Source organism: Pelodiscus sinensis, chromosome 26 (assembly GCF_052426305.1).
Source record: "Pelodiscus sinensis isolate ZL-2025 chromosome 26, ASM5242630v1, whole genome shotgun sequence".
NCBI lineage: Eukaryota > Metazoa > Chordata > Testudines > Trionychidae > Pelodiscus > Pelodiscus sinensis.
Genome location: NC_143077.1, coordinates 1,895,789 through 1,913,129, shown reverse-complemented (window position 1 = coordinate 1,913,129; position 17,341 = coordinate 1,895,789). Strand labels below are relative to the sequence as shown.

At 51.8% G+C, this 17,341-nt stretch overlaps 1 protein-coding gene across 3 annotated transcripts in view; it reads left to right on the top strand.

The window, feature by feature from the left end:
- Positions 1-17,341, top strand: part of RUNX3 (RUNX family transcription factor 3) — a 102,735-nt gene that overhangs the window by 68,113 nt on the left and 17,281 nt on the right. For 2 of the 3 annotated variants that reach the window (XM_075908529.2, XM_075908530.2), the window contains one exon: positions 14,978-15,142. The exons of the other annotated variant lie outside the window; for it this stretch is intronic. In XM_075908529.2, the coding sequence (XP_075764644.1) occupies positions 14,978-15,142 (165 nt within the window). The remainder of the gene's footprint in view (positions 1-14,977; positions 15,143-17,341) is intronic. 3 annotated transcript variants of the gene reach the window in all.

The following is a 17,341-nucleotide window of genomic DNA, read 5'->3' as shown; positions in this document are numbered from 1 at the left end:
GTTAGCGCTCCGAGAGGCAAGCAACATGGCTCCTTGGGGCTGGGGACGTGCCAAGGCCTCGTGAATGAGCGTTTGAGTTTTCCCTTTGGGGCACTGTAGAAGATTAAGCCCTGCCCTCTCCGTATGGTCTTGCAGTAGGAGCTGCTGGCCCTCCAGAGCCGATTCACACTTCAGCTATCGCCCTGAATTACGTGACACACATCAGTGCGCCGGGGTTACCTGGCTAGAACCGGAAAGAGGGGCCCGCTCTCACTTACCCCCCCGGCCCAAACCCTGCAGCAGAGGACGAACATGACTCCTCTTTCAGAGAGGCAGAAATTGGGAGCCAGCTTCTTCCCTTAGCCACACGTGTTCAACCCACGCTGGCTTCAGTGGGGGAGCACCTGCATCCCCAAGGACTCGGCCTGGTGACATTAAGTGATTTGCTCGAGGGCGCACAGCATGTCGGTGTCAGCAGGATTAGACCCAGGTCAAGGATCACCAGGCCCTGGTCAATGTGGAGAGGGCCTGGCGCTGCTGTCCTGGAAAGGGCTGGCCCTCAGGCAGCCAGCCCCCCAGTGCTGCCCAGACAGCCTGGTGCCCCCCAGATCTGGCCGGAGCACACAGCACAGGGCTCCGGTGCGGTTCCAAAAGGCCCAGGTCTCCGGTCACTGCTGCTGCCATAGAATCACCGGACCCCGGGGCAACTGTCCCCTTTATTCCCCCTTCCCCCCTCCCCACCGCCACGGGCCTGAGCTACGTGCTCTAGTCTTCCAGGAGCCTCCACTGTTCATGAGAACTCTGCCTGCTGAGCCACGCGGGCTGGGGCAGCCTTTCCGCAGCACCGTCGTGGTGGTCACTATTCACCAGCATTGCACTAGTGCTAGAGCCCGTGCAGCGTCAGTGCCCAATTGTACGTCCGCAGTCCTTACCCGCAGCGTTTCCACTCCAAACAGGCCTGGCAGAGAAAGGAGGGAGAAAGTCAGCGATGATAGCCCCATTTGACGGGGGACACTCTGGTGCAGAGAGTTTAAATAGCTTGTCCTGGGGCACCAGGGGTAAGTCTACACAGCAGCATTATTCCGAAATAACAAAGAGCGCGTCGATGCAGCAAGCCGTTAGTTCGGAACAATGTCGAACTGGAGGACTTCTCACTCCAACTCCTGCACCCCTCATTTCACAAGAGAAGTCGGGGGAAGAGTGCTCTTCCTTCAACTTCCTGCAGTGTGGACAGCGCCAAAAGCTGAATGCAGCTATTTTGACTTGTGTAGCTTAATTCGACTTTTGCCCTGCAGTGTAGACGCGCCCAAAGGAAGGCTGTGGTGGAACCGAGAATGGAACCTCTCGAGCTGCTTGGGAAACGGTATTTGCATTCAGCAGGAAATGCCGACATTTCCAGACGGGTTTTTCTCCGAGCTGGAGCGAAAAGCCAAAATTTAGTGTGGAGTGAAAGTTAAAACAAAATCCATGTGGACCTATCCGTCGGTTTTTCAACAATGGCAAATCTTTGGATCACACTGAATAATTCTAATATTAAATACAGCGTATGTAAATATCCTATCACTCTAATATTATGATTTAATTTGAAAGTCTAACCAAAATGAGACTTTATCAAAACAAACCGTGGCAATGTTCTCTAACAGGGAAGTTGGAATGATTCGTTTTGATCTTTTCCCATCAAAAAAATTCGTTTGCTTACGGATAAATATTCCCTTGAAAATTAATTCAGCTGTTTGCCAGAGTTAGGGAGCTGCCCATCATGCTCATCCACAGCATCTTGTTTCCTTGTGCTTCCCCATCTGTCTGTGTGCTCCTTTTGCCTCCTCCTTCTGTTTTGGGTGTAAGCAGTTTGGGGGCAGCGCCTATCTTTGTGTTCTGTCTGTACAGCACCTAGCACTGTGGAGCCTGTTCCGTGTGGGGCTCCTAGAACTACCATGATAGGAATTTATGCTAAGCATAACCATTACTGGAGCCCATTGGATCCAGTTCTCCTAGAGACCGGCTCAGTGTCTATCACCAGACCTTCCTTCCTCACTAAAGCATCTAGTCAAGAAACCCCGACACAGATTGGCTCCTCCTGCCCTGGTCCCTGAAAGGAGAACTTGAACAGAGATTGGACGGATTTCTTCTGGCAATGCAGTTGTACCTGTGAGGTCTGATCACTGCTCCCTGTTTGCATCAAGAGGGCTAGGACAGCCTGCTTTGAATGTTTCCAGTCACCGCCGGAAACCCTGTTTAAAATGGATGTTCTCTGCCCAGCCAAACCCCCCAGCAGGCAGGCAAGCAGGCTACTGTAATGAGAACTGCTTAAAACGGCCCGCCCTGCATGTTCATCCAAGGCAAGGTTCTGTGTGATCTGTTGCCCGTTCTGTGCTTGAGTGGCCTTAACATTATTTTAATGCATGAAGTTCATTTCATTCCGTGGTTTATTTTTCTGTTATTTATTAATGTTGCTCCCAAATCCTTCCAGCTCGAAATTCAGCTCTTCTGGAAGTGTCTTTCCTCTAGCAGCCAGGACTTCCGGCAGGTCTGTTGTAAAGTCCACGGGTTATAGCATCATTATCTATACCTACTATATTGCTATCAGTAATCAGACATGTTGGAAAATTAAGTGACTTCTGTCAATGTTGCAATACATTTCCTTTCCAAATTCATTCTTCATTATTAACGAATGCATGAATGAACACTGTGCCGTTTCCCTGTCCGCAGGAACATGGGCAGTTATGAAGTCTCACTAATTAGGAACAAATGTAATGCACAGTAATTGCTATTTGCCTAAAGTGGGCCTGATTCGGTGCTGATCTTGTGCAGAGCCCACTGAAGTAATATGTGCATGTAATACATCAGCTTAGTACTTGCAGTCCTATTTCTGTTTGTGTCTTGTGATGGTCACTAGGGGTGTGTCTAGACTACAGGGTTTTGTTGACAGAAGTTTTGTTGACAGATACTGTCAACAAAGCTTCTGTCAACAAAGAGCGTCTAGACTACAGCCAGTTCTGTCGACACAGCAAGCCGTGGACACAAAGGACAGTGTAGCTGCAATAATGTCTTCTATTGACAGAACACTGTCAACAAAAGGTGTTATTCCTCGTAGAATGAGGTTTACATACGTCGACAAAACTGCTGAGTTTTGTCATAACTCAAAGGCAGTGTGGACGCAGGTATAGTTTTGTCGACAAGTCCACTTTTGTTGACAAAATCCTGTAGTCTAGACACACCCTAGTAGTTGGATTCTTACACCATGTGCCACTCCTGGCATACACGCCTCCATTACATGCTGGGTTTTAAGTCATGACATGATCGTAGAATCCTAGGGCTGGAAGAGATCTCAGGAGGTCATCCGGTCCAGCCCCCTGCCCAAAGCAGGACCAACCCAATTAAATCAACCCAGCCAGGGCTTTGTCAAGCTGAGACTTAAAAACCTCTAGGGATGGAGACTCCACCCCTCCCTAGGGAACCCAGCCCAGCGTGTCACCACTTTTTTCTATGGAAAAGCTACTTGTAGAAAGTTATGAAAATATTATTAGCTTCTCCCTTTCCCCCTTCTTCCACTAGGGTGCATCTACCCAGCACCCTAAACTAGAAATAAGATACGCATTGTGCTATACAAATTGCATATCTTATTTCGATTCGGTTTGAAATTTGCCACGTCTACACAGCACCAGATTTCGAAATAGCGCCCTATTTCAAGGCAGCCCTCACCCCACGATCCGTCTCATTGAGCCTGGGTGTCCACCCAGCATCCAGGGTGCTTGTGGCTCTGCAGGGAACCAGGGAGAACTTTTCTGGGAGGTCCTAGCCCCTCTGTGCAGGCCCATAGGCCCGGCTGTTCGTTTGCACAGCATCACGGTCTCTGTGGGCAGAACTAGAATCCAGGGTTTGCGGCTCTGAGCTGGGCCAGCAAAGCACCCGCCCTCCACCGCGTCCTCATGATTCCAGGGCACGTGACCCCCTGGGCGGGCTGAGACCCCAGAACGTTACCTTGCGGGCTCACGTCTTCCCTACACACAGGGGGCTTGGGGGGTTTTCTTCAGTCCATCCTGAGAGAGATTAAAAAAAACGCAAACCCTCAACACTCCCCGCCCCCCCGAAAATCTATTCGACCTTCTCACAAAACGCCCCACCACAATGACAGGAAACGCTGCCTGGAGACCAAAGCCATTGCTTGCTCCAGCCCTTTCGTCTCAGCTTTGTTTTCTGAGCTGGGCACCGATTCACGCCTGCTTGGGATCCCCCCGCTCACGAGGGGCCCGATCCTCTCTCTGTGAGGCTCCCTCCTTTCACTGCAGTCGGCTGCATAGCGGGTAGCTTGATGTTACCTTTCGGTTACAGTGGGGGAGCAAATGCGCACCCCATGTCCCATGGTCCTGGCTTGCCAGGCTCTGGGGATTCCTACAGCCTGGCACGTTCAGGCTGCTAGTAGAGCCAGGGTTCATCTCGGGGGGGGGGGGGTTTGGAAAAGATCAGACCTCGCAAAACCATTCTTTGACCGGCCAGTTACATATTTTCAGGCCTTAATGGCGCAAACACCAGCACACATCTGAAATGACTTGTTTAATAAATTGCAGGGTTGGTTGTTTCCTTGCCAGCTCTGGGCTTGTTTTTTCTTTCTTTCAAGAAACGGCAACAATTATCAAGTCTGGCCAAATTTCTGACTCCTCTGTAATTACTAGTAACAAAGAGCACCTTTTTAGGGCTTCCTTTACTTGCTCTGTGTGAAAAAGAAAAGACATTCCAATTACCTCTCAGAAACAGGAGTGCGGGGGGGGGGGCAAACAATTAAATTAAATGGTGCATGAATGCACTCATCACACACACACAGTAAACTGCACTTTGCTGAAGATAAATTGCTAGCTGTTTTGAGGAACTAAGACCTGAGAGCCACACAATAGGCAGAGAAAATGTTTCCATGGGGCTATTTGTAGAACTCATGGTACTTTAAGGAAGCCGTTCAAGTATGTGTGGGATTATTAGAATCATTCTGCTCTGTTTTCCGTAGTGTCAGACCTCCTCGGACCGAGTGAATGACATTTCGCTACCACCAGGTAGTAGGTGATTTTCTCCCAAATTCATGGTTGGGGAAATTGAGGCACAGAATGGGACCTTGCAGAGCGGAGCCAGGCGCTGGTTTTTCCGAGTGAGTGGCCAGTGTTTTAACTGCAAGGCCGCATCTCTGCACACGCTGCTGCCGTTCTAACGAAGAACAACAGTGGTCTTTGTTCATTTGATCCCCCCTTAGACTTAATGGGCCAGATCCCCAGTGGATGTAAATCCATGTTGCCCCGCTGGAGTTAGTGCAGCTGCGCTGACGGACACCGGGACCTGGAGTCCTGCAGCACCATACAGACAAGCAGGTGAATTTGGGCAAAAGCTTCTTTGTCAGATGAGCGTCCCCGGGTTCCCCACCCAAGCTGGTGCCCACATGAATTTGTTCATCCCCAAGAGGCGCCAGCACTCCAAACTCACCCGGCTCCCCTCTGAGACTGAGGCCTGGGTGACGACTGGCTCACGATGGCAGCCTGGTGAAATCATTAAATCAAACCAGACCAGCTACAAGCGGGGGTGCCTGGCAGGCGGCTATTTTGTTTGCCTGGGTGACACAGGCAAGCAATACGCCGGGCCATATGCTGGGCTGTAAGCCGGGTGGTGAGCTGGGCCGAATGCCAGGCCATGTGCCGGGCAGTACTCTGGGCGGTACACCGGCCCATATGCCGGGCCATGTGCTGAGCGGTGAGCTGGGCGGTACTCTGGGCGATTTAGCCGGGCTGACAAGCGTTGCAGGTGGCGCTGCACACATGCACCGCACACTTCCTCCGAAAGCCAAATGGAACGGTTTGTGCAGCAAGTCTCTCACCGTTGGCAGCAGCCGCAGGGCAGACACGCAGCGGGGTAATCTCTGTGGCATCTGGGCTCAGTCAGGCTAAAAGGTGCAATCTGTGGCCTGTGTTGTACAGGAGGTGACCAATGGTTCCTTCTGGCCATAAACTCTATGAAAAAACTCTCTAAAGCTCCCTGCGCGGTGGGAAGGATAAGGTGGGTTCTGAGAAGAGCTGAAAGTAGCTGCATGGAGAGTAAGAGGGATGTAGCAAGGAATCTAGTCCAGGGACCTGTTTGGGAAGAGCTTGTGTTTCAACTGAACTTTGTTCTGAGATGTTCTAGTTCCCCCCTCCCTCCCCATACTCACCTTGTTAGTGAAATATTGCAGGAGAGACTGTCCCCATTGTAATGTTTCTTCATGCAGTATATTATTTAATTACTAGATGTCTATCGATGTTGTATGGCATTCCAGGCAGGGTGTGGTCCCTGGTAAACATGGGAAACAATGGTAGAACTCAAGCCATGGGGAAGAAAGCAGCTTTGTAGCTTCTGCTGCTTTCTTTAATAATCACCTCCTGTTTAGGGTAGACTGTGATCCCATATGTTGTGTTATGCATGAGCTTGCCAGCCTCATTTTTCCAGCCAAAGGGATCCTTATCTGAAAGCTTATTCCGAACCAAGCTGGAGCCTGCAGAAGTACCAGGAACTTGCTTTCACTTTCTTGCAAATTGTCCTCCCATCACACCCCACACAGGCGAAGGGAGAGAATGGGACTTATAAAACCTGTGGGTGTCTTGTGACCCATGGGGGAATCCAGTAGACTCTAGGGCCTTTGCTGTACTCTGTGGACTGCCCCCCATCCATAGCCGCATGGTTCCTCCATCAGCTGTGCTGCCAATGTCCCCTCCCCCAGCTCCCGCTCCCGCGAGTGGGGTGTTGTGAGCGACGATGCCAGTAAAGAGCTGCCGGTTGGTTTTCTCTTTTTTCTGCAAGGAAATGGCTGCTTGTGTCGCCAGAGGGGCCCAGGGAGAACAGGGCTCCGCCGCCCAGCCCAGCCATGCGCCCCCTTGCTCTGGGCAGCCCCGAGCCCAGTGCCTTCTTGTGCATCCGGGAGCGGGAAAGAGGGCGCGCACGGGCCAGCGCTTCTCTGGTGGCTTTCGGCCCGATTCAGCGCCGCCCTGTGGAGGTCGGTGGAGGGGAGAAAATGGGTCTTTCTGCTAGACGTGCCCCACGCCGCGTAGAGCCAGGATGAGATTGGGGAGCACTGGCTGCTGCTTTACCCTGGGGGAATGGTGCGCAGCGTTGGTACGAACCTGGAGAAGGATCGTTCATGGGGGGGGCTGTTTCTGATTTCAGCCTCGGACTACAGGAAGCTCGTGCCAGTGCGGTACGTTTCCAGATCTTTATCTTGGCAAAAGATTGTTTCTCAGGGGGATGAATGCAACTTGAGCTCGAAACGTTTACGTGTAACGTAGAGCAGGCGAGTTGCTTCGATGCTCCCGGGGGTTGCAGTTTGGGGTATTGTCGGGGTGGGGGGGGCTCAGTTTCTTCTGACCCAGAGTCAGATTAAAAACACAAACGTTGCGCAGATTGAACGGGAATTGTGACACCCGGGAAATGCGGGTGGGGAGAATCAGACATAAATGATTTGGAACCTGCCATTTCGCAGATGACTGTGTATAGAAAATTGCTACACTTGGTTCTAATTTAACGTATGCAAAGTATTTAAAAATACGGGATCCAGCCTCTCGTCAGAGGAGGATGGAAGAAGAAACCTAGAACAACAGGTGCTCACTTCCCTGTTAATTCTTAACTCTGCAGCGTTCTCAGCTCCACTGAGGATGGGCGCTGGACCCTGGCGATTCTCATTTCTTACCCCGGCAAAGCCCCTACCGAAGGGGGCTGGGCATGAAATAGTTTTCCCATCTTGCAAGAATTTTTGAGATTTTGAATTTTTCCCCATCTCAAATCAGAACAAAAACCTCAACATTTTTCACCAACTGATAAGCCAAAAAAAAATTCATTTGGGTCAATCAAAACATTTTATTTGGAATTTTACCTTTCATTTCTTGTGTCCAACTTTTTTTTTAACCTTTTTTTGGGGCTACATGTTCTAACATTTCTAAGCAAAAAGTCCACTCTCACGCCAAACTTTTCTCTTAGAAAGGGCATTTTGACAATTAGGAAACATTTTAGAAGATAAAGAGCGACCAGCCTGGGTCAGACCAAAGGTCCATCTAGCCCATGTTAAGTGACTGCGTCTGACAGCCAATTTGGCTGCCTCAAGATGTCTTTAGTGAGCTATCTCCTGTCTTCTTGGCAGGGGCCTGGAAGTTCCTGCCTCGCTTCCTTGTCTCTCTTGCTCTTTAATGTGGACAAACGACCGGCAAAGGAGACGGTGCGGACTGACCTTTGCTGCCTTTTCCACGTGGGGTTTGCATCAGACGCTGCCAAATCTATTGTCGTGACACCCCCTCGCCACTGAATGCGTCCAGCTTTACGCACTGCTCTGGCAGAATGCTTAAGCGTGTGCTTAAACGTGAGCATGCCAACAGTCCTGTTCACGCCGCTTATTTGAATGAGCCATCCAAAGTGTTTTGCCGGACAGGAGTCTTGTTAAGTAGCCGCTGTTGCCATCTTGTGCAGATCAGCCCAAATGGGCCCTGTTCGGAGGATCTGCCATTTGCATTGTGAGTGCGCTCAGTTCTGGATCAAAGGTAGAGGCCTGGTTCCCCTCGTGACGGCAGTGGGGTCAATCAGGAGTCATGACGTCCGAGGGGATCCTAGCTGAGGCTACGTCTACACTGCAACGTTATTTCGAAATAGCTTCGTCCACGCAGCCGGCGGTTATTCCGACCTCCTGTCGAAACGCTGGCGAGCTGGAGGATGTCTGGCTCCGACTGCCCCCTCATTGCACGAGGAGTAAGGGAAGCCGGAGGACAAGCTCTGCATTTCCAAAGCAGTGCTGTGCAGGCGGCACCGACATGCGAAGGAGGCCGCACGATGGCTCGGAACATTACTTGGTTTGGATCGGAGGGTGTAGGACGAAATGCCGCCGGCACAAAAGCAGCCAGAAGAGCCTGCTCCATCCAGAGACACGTCTGTCCGCCCGGGGGAGGCAGGGCCGGCCGGAAGGAGCAGGGAAAGAGTTAAAGGGCTTCCCAACAATTACAGGCTACAGACCAGTCGGCTGGTTTTAAGTTCAGCTAATCAGCACCAGGCCATGTAGAATGAACATCTCTCCCACTGTTCTGATTTCAGACAGTAAAGCCCTACTGTAAATGCAACATATCTCTCTGCTCCCTGCCAGCTGGCCCGGGGCCAGCGTATTTCCTTCCAAAAGGGATATTTATTTCCACCCCTTTATAGGCAGCCATTCATCACAGACCACCACTGGCTAAAAAATCTTCATAATTTATCATCAACCTCCCCCCCCCCCCAATATTATTTCCCATTGGTTGTTAAAGTCCGTGTAAATCTTCCGGCAGAACGGGCGGGCTGAAGGGCCTCGCGACACTTTCTTCTCTCTTTCAAGGCTGGAAAAAGACAGTAGCGGCAGTGTCTGGAGAAGCCAGGAGGAAGCCAAAGCAAAGACTCAGCGTGACTGATTCTCTTTCCAAATGGCGTAAGCAGGCCGGCTTCAGACATGGGAAGAATGGCTTATCTGTGGTGGGCTATGCTCGCAGGCAAAGGGACTCGGGGATGCTCTCCCCCTTCCCTTGAACTTCTCAGCCCAAGGTGGGTTCTGGGTAGAAATCAGTCCCGCCATTGTTAGTGCGTGGGCGCCTGCCAGTCACGCCCGGTCCCCGCGCGGTCGGAGGGGGGACATAGCTCAGCCCTGCTCAGGCAAGTCCTTTCGAATCAAGCCCGTGTCTCCACTGCGTCCAGTGGTGGGGTTGTGCAACCAGGGCTCAGACTGCCGGGAGGTTCACCCCAGGCAGGGGCCAGCACGACGCCGGGGCCAGTGATGTGCCAGTTTTGAGGTGCTAGCTGGGGCAGCGTCCTTGCACGGGCTCTTTGCACAGGGATGAATTCCAGCCAGTGGTGAGCACCTGCCTCGTGAAACCAACAGAGCATCTGACAGAGCCGGGCCCGGAGCAGAGGGAGGGAGGGTCCTTAATTTGCCATGTTCACGTCTAAGCATTAGGATTTGCTGCAGGTGTTTTCACAAGGCCTTTGTGTAAGGGCATCTCAGAGGAGAACATCTCTCGGGGGAGGGGGGGCGCCCTTTGCGACGCCTCTATTTAAGGAAGGACGAATAAAGAACTTGTCCACAGACCATGCCTCAGGTAAAGCCATGTCAGTTTAGCACAAGTCAGTGAAGCTCACTCACGTTGCAAGTGAGCAGGCGGCTGCACTAGTGACGCTCATGTTGCAAGTGAGCAGGAGGCTGCACTAGTGACGCTCACGCTGCAAGTGAGCAGGCGGCTGCACTAGTGACGCTCACGCTGCAAGTGAGCAGGCGGCTGCACTAGTGACGCTCACGCTGCAAGTGAGCAGGCGGCTGCACTAGTGACGCTCACGCTGCAAGTGAGCAGGCGGCTGCACTAGTGACGCTCACGCTGCAAGTGAGCAGGAGGCTGCACTAGTGACGCTCACGTTGCAAGTGAGCAGGAGGCTGCACTAGTGACGCTCACGTTGCAAGTGAGCAGGCGGCTGCACTAGTGACGCTCACGCTGCAAGTGAGCAGGCGGCTGCACTAGTGACGCTCACGCTGCAAGTGAGCAGGCGGCTGCACTAGTGACGCTCACATTGCAAGTGAGCAGGCGGCTGCACTAGTGACGCTCACGCTGCAAGTGAGCAGGCGGCTGCACTAGTGACGCTCACGCTGCAAGTGAGCAGGCGGCTGCACTAGTGACGCTCACGCTGCAAGTGAGCAGGCGGCTGCACTAGTGACGCTCACGCTGCAAGTGAGCAGGAGGCTGCACTAGTGACGCTCACGTTGCAAGTGAGCAGGAGGCTGCACTAGTGACGCTCACGTTGCAAGTGAGCAGGAGGCTGCACTAGTGACGCTCACGTTGCAAGTGAACAGGAGGCTGCACTAGTGACGCTCACGTTGCAAGTGAGCAGGAGGCTGCACTAGTGACGCTCACGTTGAAAGTGAGCAGCAGGCTGCACTAGTGACACTCACGTTGCAAGTGAGCAGGAGGCTGCACTAGTGACACTCACGTTGCAAGTGAGCAGGAGGCTGCACTAGTGACGCTCACGTTGAAAGTGAGCAGCAGGCTGGGGTTTTTTCTTACCTCCCCACCTCATGCTTCTTAGCAGAAACCAGGAAAACGAAGCACAAAAGTCCTGTGCGTCCCGCCCTTTCCTGAAAAAGCCAAAATATTTAAAAAGTTGACACTGACCGACTTCAGCTTCAGGTTAGAAAAACTCTCTCCCCTCGACCAGCTCCACCAGCGTCCTTGCGGATGGGAGGACACACGGAATGACTGGGGCATCCGAACTCCAAAGTCAGAGAGAGAGGAATGTGTCCGACAGTTCCCTGCCCTTCCCAGGGGTAGCGGCACCTCCCTTCGACATGGGTGCAAGCCAAACCCGAGCATGGGTCGCCAAATGGCTCCTGTCTTGCTAATGGGCCGAACCAGAAACCGCACCGCGGAGCTTTGGAAACACACAACACCCGGATTGGGATTTTGAGCGTGGAGGTCTAGTTCTGCCTTTGATCTAACACAGACTCGAGGGCTTGCTGTGTTCCGCAGTAGCACAGAGACGTTCAAAACAAGGGGGACTTGGCGTCTTAGCGATCTAGGAAAATGAGATGCTTGTGTAGACCCCGGGGGAGACCCCCCACACGCACGCGAAAAGTTCCAATCAGGGAGTTCCTGAAGTCTTGTCAGTTTCCAAAGTTCTAACAGAGGAGAAGGGCTCATTTCGCCTTTGAAAGGCTTTAATGCAGAAAGCATGTCTTTGCAGCACAGCTCGAAGGGCTACAGTTTCATGGCTCACGTACAGTATTTCACTGTTGCCATTCCAAGAAAACACCCAGAGCTTCCAACGTGCTTTCTATTATTGATCAGAGTGTCAGATTCACGTCAATTCTTTCATATGGAAAATATTCAATGGCCTTGGTTTTGTTTGATGTAGTGATACTGATCTGCATAGAAGTTAACCTGTCATGGTTAATATCATGCTGGATATCAAAGCTACCTGACTAAGAAACTGCGTCTGTCTTTAAAAACTTCTTCCCTGTTGACAAAAGGCAGATCAAGTCAGTAGCTGTCTGTGTTTTGTTACATCAGGGCTTAACATTTCCATAAAGACATGAGTCACCGTTTACTTGTGTTTGGTTCAGAATATCAGGGCTAAGCTGGAGCAGACAGCTGGGTGACCTCTGAAAGCCAAATGGTATCACCTGGTATCACCTATTTCATGGCAAAATACACCCCAGCAAAGCAGTGTTGGGTTCTGCATGCAAAAGACTCAACCCCTCTTGGGACTCAGTTCTTAGACCCTGATCTAAAGCTCTCAGAAGTGGATGGAAAGACCTTCGCTGATTTCAGAGGGCTTCAGGCAAAGCCCAGAATTTTCAGAGCCTGGAAACTCCCTTCCTTGTCTGTCCGGTGCAGCACTGCGAGCGTGGCCGTGTGGGTTTCCTTTGTGTGTGCAGTGTGGTTAGGTGGCGAAGGGCTTTCATCAAATGAGCCGCTGCAGAAACGAAAAGCTGAGGCCGTTCTCATGAAAGAAGCACGTTCCGAGTGACTCCACTCTTGCCTGGCAGTCACAGTCTGACGTTCCCAGCTCTAGTGACAGGAAGTGCCAGCAGCACAGGGTGTGCAAACCCTGCTTCTTGTTTTGGGCTTTTTTTAACTGCCGTGCCTCGTTCTTCGGTTTGTTTTGCACGTTTGGGCCCTGCTGATAGGAACGGAGCTAAGCCTCCTCGCAGACTCTCGCTAGCGGGCCCAAAGAGCAGCACAGAGTCGGCCAAGTCACCTTGCTTTAACACTGCCAGTTTCCTGGAGCAGGTGGACCCTGGTGTTCTGCTCGGCTTACACTTTCCGCAAGTGAGCACTGATCGTAGGTGCCGCCGTTGGTAGGGGGATGGGACTCATCTTAAGACCTAACGAGGCCAGGTTTTCAGAGAGCAGGTGCTGAATGCTGTCTGGAAACCAGCCCTTTGTCCGATGCTGAAGTGAGCTCCCCAGAGTCACGAGCCCCGTCTAAAATATCCTACGAAGCCAGGACACGCCCCTCCTGCGCCGCTCCCCTGGCCAGCACGAGAGCCCACACGTGGCGGACACCAGGCGTGTTGCGTAGTGCACGGCTGGAGGGGAAGCCAGTGTGCCCTGTCAGCCCTCCTGCTGGGGATTTTCACTTCTTCTGGGGACGCACGTTTGCACATGCCCTGGTGCACACACACGTGTGTCCTACACGTGGATGGAAAAGATGAGAAGGGAAATTGAAGCCGACACAGTGTTTCGGGGATGAGCTGTGTAAGGACCTGTACAGAATAGATTAGACCCTTTTCACTCCCGCACGGTGTGGGATCCACTTGAACCATTTTGCCTTCTGGCTGCCCTGTACTAGCTTGATGTTGCTGTTTGGGTCCACAAGCCGGCAGGAGAATGCGGGGCAGGGAACAGATGTAGGAAACATTGACTTTTTGAACGGAAATATTTGTATTCCTCCTGCTATTGAGTTCCTCTCCCTGGTATTGTTAACACACCCAGATGTCCCTTTTATGACACATCTCAGGAGTTGGTGCTATTCCCATTGGTTTCAGAGGCAGCTCTGGCAGCTTATTGGGTTGCTGAATTTGGACCTTTAAACTAAGGGTGTGTCTACACTGCACCGTTATTTCACGAGAACTAGCGTTCTTTCGAAATAACAGGGTGAGCGTCTACGCAGCCATTCCGTTATTTCAAACAATTTTGTTATAACGGGCGGCTTATTCCAAAACCTGTAAACCTCATTCTCGGAGGAATAGCGCCTGTTCCCAAATAGCTATTTCGAAATACGGCCTGTGTGGACGCTCCGCTGCTGCCATTTCGAAATGGCCCCTCCCCTCGCCCGTTCCAAGTGATCCCTCCCCACTGCATCCCGGGGTGCTGTATCGAGGTAGCGCGTCTCCCTTCGGGGAGCCGGCCTTGGACGCGGTTTGAGGCTTCCCTGCTGTGTAGACGCGCTGTTTCAAAATGAGCGTGTGGTGTAGACATGCCCAGTGCGGCCAGGGCCCCTCACAGCACGAGGCTCGAGTTTAATAACTATGAACCCCCAGAGACGGGCTTTCCAATGAGCTTTACAAAATGAGGCTCGGACGCCGCGCTCAGACCCCACCAGGAACACAGCCTGAGAGATGCCCTGCCTCTAGGCCTGGGGGGTTCACGCCCGGAGCCGCAGCAGTGTGCAGCCTGCGCATGGGAGACCAGCCAGTGCGGGACAGCAAGCGAGTGGCCGGGGCCTGGGGGAGCGGGTCTCCTTTTTCTTGGCTGGAAATTGTAACTTGCGACGCTCTAGTCTAACCAGACGTGGGTGGGGGCGGGGGAGGGGAGGAGTAAATATGGGCCAGTTAATTTGAGGCCGTTAAGCAGCAGGAGTGTCCCTTTTAAAAAACCAGGGGGGTCCTGCAGGCGCATGGCCCTGTGCGCACCAGGGTGCGTGCTGCCTGCATTCTGCGGACGTTTGCTAACGTGCTTTGGTCTGGCCCCATTCGAAAAGGACGAGGTCAGAGCCCACGAAGGCACCGGGCACATTCAGGGGCATCTGCACCGCGGCAGCTTCGTGGGAGATAGCTCGTGCCCCCACTGCCCCGGGTCTGCTGCCCTCGGCAGCTGCCTTGCTTGTTTGTGCCTAGAACAGCCCCGTGTAGAATCTGTGGAAGAGGCACCACCCATGCCCCGACTGAGGGTACAGCCAGCCCCTCCCCAAGTCCCTGATAGCTCCGCCACAGGTCGCCGGGTGACCTTGGGCAAGTCACTTCCGCCTGTGGCTCTGTTTCCCGTCCTACTCTTGCTGTTTAGATTGTAAACTCTTTGGGATAGTGACTGTCTTTTATTGTGTGTCCGTACAGCGCCTAGCACAGCAGGGCCTGACCTCAGGCAGGGGCCTCGACCTGTGGCCGCGATAGCAGTAATCAGACCAACCTGTCTATTGCGGCACCGTTCTCACGTTGTGTTGACAAGGGGTCTGCAGCCAAAGGGTAACTCATTCAATCTCGGATTTTCTCGCCATGTTTCAGGGCACAGACAAAAGCTAGAAGACCAAACCAAGCCCTTCACAGACCGCTATTCCGAACTGGAACGCCTGCGCCAGTCTATGAGAGTTACCCCAACAACTCCCAGCCCCCGAGGATCCTTGAGCGCCCCAGGCCACTTTGGGTCACAGGCTCAGACTCCAATACAAGGTAACCAGGTTGGGTTCATTGGCACTCCCCTGCCTTGACACTCGGGTTCCTTAGCTGACTCGCACAAAGCCACCCAGGTTCTGCCGGGAATCCTCCTTGCCCAGGTCACGAGAGGAGGAATTCTCGCTCCCTGCCCCCACGTGGGAGGGGCCTACGGTCCCACGTGGGAGGGGCTACGGTCCCACGTGGGAGGGGCTACGGTGCTGTTGGCCAGATGGCAAGGCTGAGAGTTCAGAAAGGACCCAGCACAGGTTAAAGGCGGTTGGAGCAGGAAGGGGTCTGTTTCCCTGCACCAGCCCCTTTTAACCCCGAGCCTCAGACCCCCTCATGATGGGAGGTCACTTTCCATGAGAATGGGCCCCGTGCTGGGAGCTTAATGTGGTGTGTTTGTTATTGGTCATGGGACGAATGCCTTTGCCTGCTTAGGCAGCAGATTGGTGGGGGGAGATCTAGGCATGTACTTTGAGTAACTTTTTAGCATGAGTGCACCTGTGTGTTTAGGCTGCAACGCATGGGCCAGCAGGCGTGTATTATAGGCTATGAGATATTCGGAACAGTGTCCTGTCTCCTTGATTTATACATATGCCAGGTCTGCAGGAGAACTCCCCACCCAACACACACACTCAGGGGTTCCAGCAACCATCAGTCATGAGCGACACAGCTAGATCTCAAGGGCTTGCTTGTGAATCTGCATCAAAGGTGTCTGCAGGGAAGATGCAGGAATCACGGCTTATGCCTAGCGATAGTGAACCTGGGGATGGCAGCGTGTGTACTCAGCCTGCATAGATTTGGGGTTTCAGCGCTAAATTGGGCCGTGCATTTGACAGTAGACTGCCCTGCACTGCAGCCACCCTTCCCTTAATGTTCTGCCATGCGAGGTAAATTTTATCCCACCTCTTACTTCTATAATCACATCATTTTCCCCAGCGGAAGTGACATATGAAGTACTCCATGCGCTGAGGGAAAAGCAAAATTATATTTTAGCTAAGATTTTGCTACAATTTTTTTTGTCCAAAGATCAAATTGCTGATGAAAACATTTACATTTCAAATTTTTTGGATGGAGCACATTTTAAAAAAGTGTTTAAGTCCCATTTTCAAAAGTGACTTAAGTGCTTAGGCCCAAACTCTCAAAAGTATTTAGATGCCAAACTCCCATAAAAACCAGTGTAAGTTAGGAGCCTACATATCTCTGAGGAGCAGGGATTTAGGAGCCTAAATGTCATTGACAGTAAATGAGACTTAGGCACTGAAGTCACTTAAGCACTTTTGCTCCAAAGCCGGTAAATAAACAAAACAAAATTAGGTGAAAATTATATTTAAATTATTTTAATTACAATTCTAATTTTTTTGGACCAGCTCTCCTTGGAAAAAGATTAGTATCTGCTCTGACAGGAACACTGGCAAGTAGGTTTAGAACATTATATACATTTGATTAAAAAGGGGGAAAGTTTTAGAGACCTAATTGACAGTGTGCTTTCACAATTAAAAAAAGATGCACTGTATACATATATAAGTATAAGTTGAACCTCTCTAGTCTGGCACCCTGAGGACCTGACCGGTGCCAAAGAATTTGCCAGACCACAGCAGGTCAATATGGTCTAGCAGCATCCCCAGCACCTCCACTGTGTACTGGGCTCTGAGAAGACATTGAGGGGTAAATCAAAGCTAAACAGCAGCACAGAACCCTGAAAGCCAGGACTGGGGGCTGCAATCAAACTTTATGGGACCACAGGAAACTTGGCCACACCCACGATAAATGGAACATCCGGCTCACTAAAATCCTGCTGGGCCACGGACGTTGCCAGACCAGAGAAGTCCAACCTGTATTTAACGCCTGCCATGTTCCTCTGTTGCAAACCCAAACATAGTGGTTTTGGGCAAGTGCCTGACTCAGCTCAAAGTGAAACTGGCCAGGACAATTTCACTGAAATGCAAAAGGTCATTTCCTGTTTGTTACCCGGAGGGCTAAAGAAGGTGGAAACACCCGTGTCCAGTGACGTGGGGGTCAGTTTGCAGCTACTTCATTGATGTGAATAATGTTGATAACTCTGGGCTGGTCCCGGTGTAGGCAGGAGCTAAATCTGTTTTTAATGTTTTATCTTGAGAGGATCCTTTTGACTAATAAAGCCCCCTTCCAAAGACACGTGTTACTGACATCATCGGTTTTGCCCAAGCCATTAGAATTCAGCCCTTCCAG